Source organism: Mastigoproctus giganteus, chromosome 2 (genome assembly GCF_048544385.1).
Source record: "Mastigoproctus giganteus isolate SK-2022 chromosome 2, ASM4854438v1, whole genome shotgun sequence".
NCBI classification, from domain to species: domain Eukaryota; kingdom Metazoa; phylum Arthropoda; class Arachnida; order Uropygi; family Thelyphonidae; genus Mastigoproctus; species Mastigoproctus giganteus.
Genome location: NC_143576.1, coordinates 22737984 through 22750135, shown reverse-complemented (window position 1 = coordinate 22750135; position 12152 = coordinate 22737984). Strand labels below are relative to the sequence as shown.

The window sequence follows — 12152 nt, the reverse complement described above, 5'->3', positions numbered from 1 at the left end:
TGAGGTGTATAAGGCCTTGAATTGTTTAAGCATGCTCAATGAAGATGGGATTCTTCCTCTTGTTCAGAATAATCGCTTGAGACGGCATAAATTCAAACTGAGGAACGACAGATGTAGGATAGATGTGTGGAAGTTTGCCTTTGGCCAGCGGGTGGTTGATTGCTGGAACGAACTTCCATCTGTCGTTGCAGAAGCTGATAGGTTAAATAGATTCAAGGCAGAACTAGACAAACATTTGGAGCGAGTTAATGGGTGAAATGTGAAGGTTTTTTAAATTTTTTTAAAATTTTGGCTGCTGCTGTGTAAGCTTGCTTCCTTGCATCATATGTCTCTACTAATACTAACTGTTTTAAAAAACTGTGAGTTGCAAATATAATGCAAACTATTTGCATTATATAATGCAAACTATTTGAAATTATTTCAAAGAGTAACGAAACCACAGTAAGCCGTAGACAAATACATACCAAATTATGTAATTTTGTACAAAATTTTTGCAATTCATGCATGCAAGAGTCAAAACTAGATAGCCGTTTTCTAAAAAAGGAAGTTGGACATACTGTTGTGGAGGGTACATCCTGCAGTGAAAAAGTACTAAGTAATACGCAAATAAGTGAAGCTTGTAAACAATTTCTACAGATTCTCTTATCAAATACAGCTGTTAAATGTAGTATCCGAGTCTGGTGACAATAGCAAAGAATCGACTTAGACAAGACTACCTATTTGACTGGTAATACAAAAAAGTACCTTTCCTACACAAACCACTGTTAAAAAAATATTCAACTTACTTAACGAGTTTATTCAGGAAAACAATACTGAATGACCAAATATGCTGGCCCAAGTAACGTTTGTGCTGTCCCATGTAAAAGACGCATTCTGGCCTTGTTGCATGTAGGAGAAGCATCCTGGCCTGATGATATTTACAGGGATGACCAATAACTACTCTGCCGATTTTGATATTATGTCCTGTATCCCTTTGTCGATGTCATTTAAGAAAATCAAAAGGAGTAGTCCCAGTTCCGATCCTTGGGGAACACCACATCTTACATTAGCCCAATCTGAAGAATAACTAGCAATCGCAACCCTCACAATCTTGCTATCTAAGGATTTTCCCTGTGATTCCAACATTCCATTATTTGATTAAGTTCCCCCCATGACGGATTGAGTCAAATGCTTCACTGAAATCCAATAAAACAATGCCGAAATTATTTCCTACGTCAAGCTCACACGTGACTGTCAAAATAGCAAATCAGGTTGGTTAAGTATTATTCTCCCCTCTATAAACCATGCTGTATTTCTTTCAGAGTTCCATTTCTTTCCAAATGATCTTGTACTGCACTCCTGATTATTGCTTCAATGATTTTCCCTACAATTGAAGACTGTCCATCGGTAGCTGCCCATTTCACACTTAGAACTACTTTTTTGCCAATATATAGGCACTTCTCCAGTTAGTAGAAATGAAACATACTTAAATTGGAATAAATAAAAAAAAATTGCATATAAAACGGATAACATGCAATGCAACTCTCAGACGAAGACTCAGCAAGAGAGATCGACATGTGTAGTCATTCCCTATTATATTGCTTTGTTTGTTGTTCAGTATTACACATATACCATCCAAAGCAGTAAAGTGTTGTTTCTTCATTCCGAAAGAATCTGTTAGAATTATGCCTTTCAACAACAAAGCTGAATTTTATTAAGTTAATATGAATTATTCATGCTGCTAATGTCTTTTGAGTGCATGCTCTTGCAAGTATCATAGCGATTATAATCTTCTTCCTCCATAACTACGGGAGACGGGTCTGGGTTCGAATCCCTCAATAACTATAGGAATTTTTATGGTCTTTTATTCACAACGTGAATGATTTAGTCGGTCTCAAGCGAAAGTTGCATGGTTTTTCGTCTAGTAAACAGCAGATCAACAGATTACGGCTAAAGATATATATATAGGGTGATTCAGGAGGTATAGTAAATATTTTTTAAGTTTATAGTATGAATTATTTTGAGTAAAAAAGTTCGTATAAACATTTGTCCAATTCACGGTTGAGGAGATACAGTTGTGTGAAACTGGTGCGCAAAGCCATTATGAGAGATATTAAAGGACGAAAATGACTCATTGTTTGTATTTATGGACTTTTTGAATGATACAAAACACGAATAATTGACAAATTTTTTAAAGTTAACAATAACATTAACATTAACATGGTTTTAGGAGCATCAGCAGCTAAGGCTATAATGCTCCGTACATAATGTCTGCAAATTGCATGTGTTCTGTGGTCGATTTTCTGTTTTGCTGGACGAAAAAACCGAGTTTCCTGGGAGAAAAAACCATGCTGCCCTCGCCTGGAACGACGAAGTCAGGTACATTGTGAAAAAGCCCATTAAAATTCCTCACATCATCGACGGGACTCGAACTGAGGTCTTTTACACCCGGTGTAGGGAGGACGGCGATTCTACCAACTGTGCTACAAACGAGGGCTACTGCATGAGAGATCGAGATGCTCTTAGCAGCTGGGGGTGCAGGTGGGTGGTAGTTCCATCCTCACCGTCCTTCGCACACCGGGTGGAAAAGGCCCGGGTTCGAATCCCATCGAAGTAATTATTTACGAGGAATCTAATATCATTTGGTACTTCCACCCAGGTCTGCGCGGGCAGCACAGTGGTATCGTCACCGTCCTCCTCACACCGGGTGGTAAAGGCCCGGGTTCGAATCCCGTCTATGACACCAGGAACTTTAATGGGCTTTTTTCACTCTGTGGCTGAGTTAGTCGGTTTCAGGCGGGGATAGCAAAGTTTTCCCCCCAAAGAAACTGTGATTGTTCTTCCAGCAAACAGACAAATCGACCATCACGCAATTAACAGACATAACAAAGACACACATTACGGTAGATGAATTTAATTATTCGAGTGGTCTAAAAATAATAGGTTGGTTTTGTATTTTTTTGGTACTTCCACCCACGACTTAACTCTTAACCAGTGTGTCATCTTTTGTGATTTGTACGTGTGTGCCCATTATTATTTTATCATTAATTATTATTTTTGTCTTTAGTCTCTAGAGCTAAGTTCCGGCCAACCCTTCCCTATCTCTTCCATCATGCAGTATGATTGATGATTTTTGAGGTTATGATGAACGTCGTGGCGAGATCCAATATTCCTTACATTTCGAGGGTACAGCTCTAAAACGGTGTTCGCAGGCCGGCCGCTAGATAGTACACCGGACCAAACCTATTGGTAACTCTCTAGGAGGCTTCCGGATCAGCTAGTGTATAATCTTGCTACCTCTACTCTGCCAGATAGTGACTGGAGGGAGTCCGAGTAGTGTGTATGCGGGGAGCATTGTCGAGGCCACGTTATGTCAAGGATCTGGGTATATTCTTACCACATGTACGCCATATCCAAAAATTTCATTACTTCATACAACATGTCCCACCCACTTTTTCTTACTATTGAATACACCATGAATTGTCAAAATAATAGAGCAAGCTTATCTGCGAAAAGATCTAAACCTCCCAAGGACTTCCTAATTCATTTCACAAATATACGTGGTCTTAATTCCAATCTCAACGATGTCCATTTCCACTTGCAGTCTTCCAAACCCCATGTACTTTTTCTGACTGAATCTCAGTTATCAGTTGATTCAACTACTTCTCATCTCAGATGTCCAAATTATTTGCTGTATGATTCCTTTCGCCTCAAAGGTGGTACTTGTGCATATGTCCGTTCTGATATTCCCTGTCAGAGACTTGGCAATTTGGAATCTCCTCTCTTTGATCTTCTCTGGCTTAAAATCTCTCTACCTCATTGTGTCAAATTCATCTGTTGTCTCTACCTTTCTCCCAACTCCACTAATCACTTGGAGCTCTTTGACTTCCTCTCTTTGCAACTTGACTTTCTCCAGTCTAACTTTCCTAACAGTGAGGTAATTTTCCTTGGTGATTTTAACGTTCACAACTCCAGCTGGCTTCCATTTTCTAGTCACACCGACCCAGCAGGTCGAGATGCTGAGGCTTTTGCAATTACTAATGACCTAGCACAGATTGTCCATTTACCTACAAGAATACCGGACAATCCTAATCATACAGCCAATACGCTTGATCTTTTTCTCACAAACAACCCTTCTAAGTACAAGGTCGAAGTGAGAGGTCCTTTAGGCACTTCAGATCACAACTTGGTGATTGTCTCTTCTCCAATGGAACCTTTATCTCATGGCTATTCCCAACCTCGTATTGTTTGGCATTACAAGAATGCAAAATGGGATGACCTGCGAGGCTTCTTTTCTTCTTTTCCTTGGTCGGATTACTGTTTCAAAACTTCTGATGTCAACGTTTGCTCAGATCGTGTCAGTGAAATTATTCTTGTAGGAATGGAATCCTTTATCCCACACTCCACTTTAAAATCTCGTTCTTTATCTAAACCTTGATTTTCCAATAAATGTGCTAAGGCTGTCCAAGAGAAGAATGTTGCATATCGTAATTGGCTTGTTTCTAATTCTTCAGTTTCATTTTCTGCCTACACCAAAGCTCGCAACAATTGTAAAGCAGTTATTAATCAGTCCAAACTAGAGTTTGAACAGGCTAAGAGTAGAAAACTTGCTTCTTGCCCTAATGGTAGCCGAGCATTCTGGTCTCTTGCCAAAGCTATTGGCCGCAACTTTTGCCCATCTCTGCTCCCACCTCTGTCCAAACCAGATGGTTCTGTTGTCACTTCAGCCAAGGATAAAGCTGACCTGCTAGCATCCCATTTTTCTTCCAGCTCATGTATTAATGATCTTGGTAAAACACCTCCCACCATTCCTAACACGCTCCATTCAATGCCTCCTGTCGTCTTCCGTCAAAAGGATATCAGAAGGATTTTGATGAATCTTGATGCTAAGAAAGCTCCAGGTCCCGATGGTATTTCTCCACTTGTTCTCAAAACTTGTGCTCCTGAACTTACTCCTATTCTTTGCCGCCTTTTTTCACTTTCTTATTCCAAAGGTGTTTTTCCTTCTGCTTGGAAATTTGCTCATATCCAGCCAGTTCCTAAAAAGGGTGATAAATCCCTCCCATCTAATTATCGTCCCATTGCAATTACTTCCACTCTTTCTAAAGTAATGGAGAAATCAATTAACCGCCAACTCTTAAACTACCTAGAAACCTTCCGTCTGATCAACGATCGCCAGTATGGATTCCGTCAGTGTCGATCCACTGGTGATATTCTGGCTTATGTTACCCATTTATGGACTAATTCAATGGAAAGGTTCGGTGAAACACAAGTAGTTGCTCTTGACATCTCAAAGGCTTTTGATCGTGTTTGGCATAAAGGTCTTCTAAACAAGCTTCCATCTTATGGTTTGCCAACTGTTTTTAGTAATTGGTTATCCAGTTTTCTCTCTGATCGCTCACTGAGGGTGATGGTAGATGGCTCTCTATCTTCTAACTTCTCCACTAATGCCGGTGTCCCCCAAGGTTCAGTTCTTTCCCCCACTCTTTTCCTCTTGTATATCAATGACCTTCTTCCATTGACTGGAAATCCTATCCATAGTTTTGCCGATGATAGCACATTGCATTCAACTTTCCATTTTGAGAAACCTTGTCCTGCTCAATCAGCTTCAAGTTCCCGAAAATCTGCTGCCAATTCCTTAAATGCCGATCTTCAGGTAATTCTCCAGTGGGGCAAAGACAACTTAGTTGAATTCAACCCTTCTAAAACTCAGTCTTGTCTTATATCTCGCAAAAAGGATTCTTCTGCTCCTATGCTTATCTTTAGTGACACTCCGATTTCTATGCAAAATGATATATCTCCTTTGGGGATTACCCTGACTTCTAATCTCTCTTGGCACAAGCACATTACAAATATTGCTTCTTCTGCATCTAAAAAACTTGGTTTTCTCTTTCACTCTCGGCGTTACTTTTCTTCCAAACAGCTGCTCACTCTCTATAAATCGCAAATCCGCCCAGCCATGGAATATTGTTCCCACATCTGGGGTGGTGCCCCCAAAACCTCTCTCAGGCTTCTTGATTCCATTGAGAAGAGGGCAGTTAGGTTAATTAATGATTCATCTCTAACAGAGTCTCTCCACTCGCTCTCTCATAGACGCACTGTTTCTGCTGCTTGCCTCTTTTACAGATATTTCCATGGGCACTGTTCTTCTGAATTGGCTTCTATAATTCCTGCTCTCTCTTTCAAAACAGTCCGAACACGTAGAACACGTGCCGCCACCAGCCAACATCCATTTACTGTCCAACTTCAAACCCACAGAACCAACTTTTCATCTTCCTCATTTATTCATTCAACTGCCGTTTTCTGGAACAACCTTCCTTCATACGTATTTCCTGAAAATTACAATCTACAGAAGTTCAAGTCCAATGTCAACAAATATCTTCTTTCATCTTCTCAACCTCCAACCCAAGCACGGTACTAAGTACTATAGGTGCTAATTCCTCTCGTGTTTGGGGTTCATATAAAAAAAAAATAATAATAATAATAATTCTCATTAAAGATCATATACTGGAGAAGTCGCTATTTTTCACGCATTTGAACATTTGCTTCATTTTGGAATGTTTCTCTAATTTTGGTTGCATGTGAAGGCAGGATACAAAGTATGAAAGCTCATATAGAATACCGTTAAAATGAACGGCTTATGACATATTCCTTAGCTTTATTCCTGAATACCATATTGCCGTTTAACCCTTTATACAAGCTAATAACAAAAATGATCAAATTGCATAAAAAAAAACATAGTGTAACGTCACTGAATTGTGCACGTAAATACAAGTGCATTACTGACAGTAATCACTACATCTAGTAATCGAACTGTAACTTTACAGTTCTTTCTAATCGATGAAGAGAATAATAGGACGCGTGGACAGTGATGGTCACGCAATAATAACATCAATGGAACACGACATTTACTCATTCGGTTCTTTCTCCCACTTGTATGATATGGACAATCAACTGTTACATCTACAAGGATGACGCTAAGTTTACAAAGTACTTATCAACATTAAAAAAAGTCACCTTGAAGAAGAATGCAACTTTATTTTAGTGAGTGCAACAAATAAAAAAAAAAAAAAAAAAAATGCTAGTTATGTGTTTCAATATTTTCCAAAATTTTATTACAGTTTTGTTCATTAAGGACCTAAACACAACAGTGCATACTATGCCTTTGTATTTCGCTGAATAGTTCACTAACCTTAAACGAAATATTTTGAATTGGTTCAAAAAATAAATATAAGTTTTTAACAAAAAAAATAATAATTCTTATGAAACTTTCACCATAGCCTATAGTAAAATAATAATAAAGTGCCGAGAGATATTAGATATTATCTCATTTCCCAATAAAGAATTAATGTGACCAGTTAAACCAATGAATTTTTATAAAGCTTGCTAATGGTAAATTGTAAAAGATAGCTGTTTACAACTAGTAAGCTAAGGTAAAGTAAAATATTCTTATCAAATGTCGACATTTCTAGATTCCGTGTTGAATCCTGTCATCAGACCAAATGAAGAAAGAATGAAAACTTGAACGATGTGAATAAGATGGAAATTCTAATTCACATTTAATTGGTGTCATGTTTAATTATAATAATAACAATTAGGGGGCTCAGCCCCCTGCTGGCTTATCTCGCCAACCCCCGCTGATGTAGAATTGAACGAGAAAACGTTCGAGTTTTCATTAGTCCTTTTCACTATTTTAACTTGTTCCATCATCATAAATGTAGATTTGGCCGAATTGTGGCACATCTCTAACGGACATTAAACTCGTCGTTCCTTTACCATGGCAGCTCCTCGTATTCGCATCGTAGAAGAGCCACCACCACTTTGAAAGTCCGTGTTTTCGGCATTAAAAGACGCGAAGGCGTAAAGATTGTTGTAGTCTCGAATGTGTCTCCCTTTTTACAATTGTCAAACAACAAAGTCTTTAAAGCGTCTAGACAGGTATCTGCAGTTGGCAAATATACCTTCCCTCCGTGACAACACAAATGTGCGGCTCTTCCGAGTTCGCCATGAAAAGATAATCTGCCGCAATGTTGACAATTATCCACCATATCACCTAAATTGCAATATGATACTGCAGTGATTTCTTCATTGTGAGGATCTTGTGAAGATTTTATGTTACACCCGAGCCGTTTAACGATTCGCTGAGTTTAGACCTGTTTTTCGTCAATATTAGCTACCCGCTCCCTGTAGCGTTGATTTCTCCGTTGTCATTGAACTTATTCTATGATTAGTTCGTAATCTTTCCTCATGTTTCTCTCTATATTCCTATGCCGCGACCTAGATTGGCAATCGGTGATTGCCAATCTAGGTCGCGGCATTTTGTTAATTACTACGTTAGTACGTATAATTAGCAAATCAAACGTCACGGTTTACAGACACACCTGTCGAAACGCACTGATTGATATCTAATCAGGAAATGACCCAGTAACGCATGAGCAATATTGTTGCATCCAAAAGAGCAGGACTAAAATATTTACAAAATACTAAACTATTTACATATATACAAACTATATCAAGTACCTTCATCAGCTAATATTACAATGGAACATTAAATGATGCCGGTTATAGTCATGTATTAGCCAGCGAACTGCATGCATGAGGTTGATGAACGTTATGGGGGCAGTTATGGCTCGAATAAGTGACGCAATTTCCTTGCTCTCTTCTCCCATTTGCTGAAATAAATATCACTAGGAGGAAAACTTTTTTAATGTATAGAGAGATAATAATCACACAACAAAATACTTAATCTTCCAGATTAAAATCCAAAATGTGAGGCTTACCCATGGGTATAGCTCTGCCCACTGCTTCTCGATAATTGACTGATAATCACCGCAATTTTCTATTGTAGTAAGTGCCGTTTTGTGAACGACTTCAGCAGTATTGTGCTTCTTACTTTTTGCCTTGTTAATCGAGTTATTCTTAAGTACACCGTAGTAATTTCAATTACGTCGCATTTAGAGCAAAACCCTCAAGTTACATAACTGAGTTAGCATGCTTACAACTTAGTGCAAATGCATCAGATCTGCTAACAGCTAACTACTAAATAGTTATAAGATTGGCATCATTATGTATATCTCATATTGTGAATACCTTCACAACGAGAAGGTATTCACAATATGAGATAAATATAATGAAGCCAATCTCATATTAGAGAGCCCGAATAGCTCAGTCGGTAGAGCATTAGGCTTTTAACCTAAGGGTCCAGGGTTCAAGTCCCTGTTCGGGCGAAGACTTTTTTTAGCGGGCGGTTGGTTGGTGGAACAGCCTTCCATCTCTTGTCGTGGAAGTTGATAGCCTAAATAAGTTTAAGGCTCAGCTGGACAGGTATTTCGAACGAACAGAGGGATGAAGAGGAAGTGGTTATTTTTTATTTATTTATTTTTTTTTTATTTTTTTTGGCTGATGCTGCATAAGCTTGCTTTCTTGCAACAAATGCCTCTACTAATGCTAATGCTATATCTATTTAGTAGCTGCGAGCAGATCTGACGGGTTTGCACTAACTTGTAAACATGTACACCGTAGTAAAAATAAAAATAAACATAAAATAAAAAACAGATTACTTTATACGACTTTCGGGAGTGATTTAAGCAAAAGAAAAAAAAACACGATTAGTGTTTTTTTTTTTGCTTAAAAACATAGGATTATATATATATATTTTTTTTTTATTATTATTTTTTTTTTTTTCGCTTGAATACCTCTCGAAGTCATACAACTAACTTAACGTTTTGAACAGGACTGAAAACATTGCGCATCTTTCCCTTTATCTAAATAAAATCACAAATGACCGCTGCAACGGTTTGCCTTCGCAAAACAAAACATCACAAGCGAAAAGAGCGGCAAATAGCAAATGAAACGTATTATATAAGAAATGAGCGATAATTAATAACCTATAAAAAACACATCCTAACATAAAAAAAAGATGAAACGCATTACAAAACAAATGAGCCATAAAAGCCGTTAATTATTCGCAATAGTACATCTACCAATCACTAAGTAACCAGAAGTTGCTGTCGCAAAAATACATGGGTAAGCATCACATGCTGGAGTTCAACCATCTTCCAATACATTTACATTTTATACATTTTATGTAACTGACTGTATCAGGAACCAAAACAAGGACAATGATCTCCAAGGGTCATTTTTCGAGTAGAAGACTCCCAGTTGTGAGAATGGATGGGTTGAGCCTAAAATCGCCAAGGCAATTAAAATATCTAGGCATTATGTTTGACCGATCTTTGACTTTCAACTCACATGCTACATATATATCAGAAAAGGTGAGGAAATTTATTGGGATGATTACTCGAATCACTTTGGTTAGCTCGGAATAAAAGGTGAGGCGCTGAACTTGCTATATGAATGTGTATTTGTCCCCATGGTAACGTATGGTGCACCAATTTGGTTTGAGCGTGTAAGTGGAAAAGTATTTACTAGAAAGCTCAGTTCCATTCAAAGAGTAATATTCCTTATAATGTGCATCGCATGCAGAACTATACTATTATATTTAGGCCACCCGAATAATTAAATTCATCTGCCGTGCTCTGTGTCTTAAGGCGCCTCCATAGCCAGGTGGGAAGGAGCAGCAGTGCGTAGCACACGCTTCTTGATTAGACCGGGGTTCGAGCCCATCACCACCAAATACGGAGGATGCAGAAAGGTCAGAGAATGACCACCGCATATCCACAGAGCAATATGGCCTTAGTTGCTAATGCTCCTAAAAAACCAAATAACAACAACATCTGTATCTTATGTCCGTTAATTGCGTGTGTTCTATGGTCGATTTGTCTGTTTTGCTGGACGAAAAACCCCAGTTTCTGGGAGAAAAACCTTGCTATCTACGCCTAAGACCAACTAACTCAGCCACGGAGGTATGCAGAATTATGTCGACTCCAGCTTTGCACTTTGTGACTGGAAAATTGCCTATTGATCTGCATTTGCTGTATTCTGCGTTGGCTTACTTCTTCAGGCGTGGCAGTCCCTGTTCTTTTCTGAATATAGAGGTGGACATCTTGGCAGATCCCAGGAAGGAAAGGGCAAGATCTCCGAATTGAATTGGTACCTTGGGTTAGTAATCTCAATCTTATGGCAGAAGGCTGCGAGACAATTCTAGTTGATAAACAGGAGAACTTCATGGCTTTGCAACTGCAATATTTCTTAGGCGGAAGATTCTTCTGCATCTGGAAGCCTTGGATTTGTAATGCGGTATAGTGTAGTGCCGAATTACCTAAAGTTCTGTGAAATCGTTCTTAAAGGCTTTGCTTTGGTGGAGGCATGAGTTTGCTGTATCCACTGCAACTCCAGCTCCTTGTGTTGGCATTTCTATTCTCGGCAACTCCTTGCACTGCTGACTTTCCAACAGACTGAGAACAGATATAGCTCTTTCCAATGAAGTTTGGACTTTGTCTGAAATTTAATTATATGTATTTTTATTTATTATGTAATTTGATTATTCTCAGTTTGTTCATACGTATCAATCTTTTTTGGTCATGGCAGTTTTTCCCTCCCTGTACTTGGGGAAACAGAAAAGGGAGTATATAAGAGTGTTGCTAAATTATGTGTAACTGACAGCAGGGTTGCCATTGGTTGGCTGGGCCGCTTTAATTAATAATATATATATATATATATATATATATAAAGTAATGCTCAAAAATAATGAAAAAAAATTCTAGAAATCTAAATACAGAATTTAGATTTTTTTTTTTTTTTTGTAAATAAAAATGTTTTAAATTAAACATTGCATATTGGTTCCGCATATAATGGCACTTAATATAAATGTTTGCAATAATTCTGTAGAATCTGTACTTACCAAACACATAGAGGAGAATAGCACTTTCAATGAGGGTAGGTGGCCCTCCTCGTTGTTTCTGAAGCGACTCCATGAGAGCTACCTTCATTTGATCCGTTCCTAACAGCTGAACCAAAAGTGTTTCAATCCGTTGAGATGCCAGAATAAGGAGAACTAAGAATGGAAAATAGAACATATTCTTTTCATATTTTCGGTAATCTCTAATTTAGTATTATGATTCACGTAAGGTTTTCGGAAAGCAAGCTTCTCCCTGAAAGAAGACTGCTAGAAGATGTATCAAGCATCTCCCTGAAAAGAAGTGTTTGGTACATCTTTCAACATTCAAGAAGGATAGCGCTAAATCATATATGGGTAAACAAATTTCAGATAC

The 12152-nt window shown here is 38.3% G+C and overlaps 1 protein-coding gene and 1 non-coding gene across 2 annotated transcripts in view; one reads left to right on the top strand and one right to left on the bottom strand.

The window, feature by feature from the left end:
• LOC150089217 (transient-receptor-potential-like protein) overlaps positions 1-12152 on the bottom strand; it is a 127662-nt gene that overhangs the window by 84059 nt on the left and 31451 nt on the right. Inside the window, exon 6 of the mRNA XM_090389904.1 lies at positions 11783-11935. Within this exon, the coding sequence (XP_090246030.1) occupies positions 11783-11935 (153 nt within the window). The remainder of the gene's footprint in view (positions 1-11782; positions 11936-12152) is intronic.
• On the top strand, positions 9134-9206 carry TRNAK-UUU (transfer RNA lysine (anticodon UUU)). Its single transcript has one exon. It is a non-coding gene; the product is annotated as a tRNA-Lys (tRNA).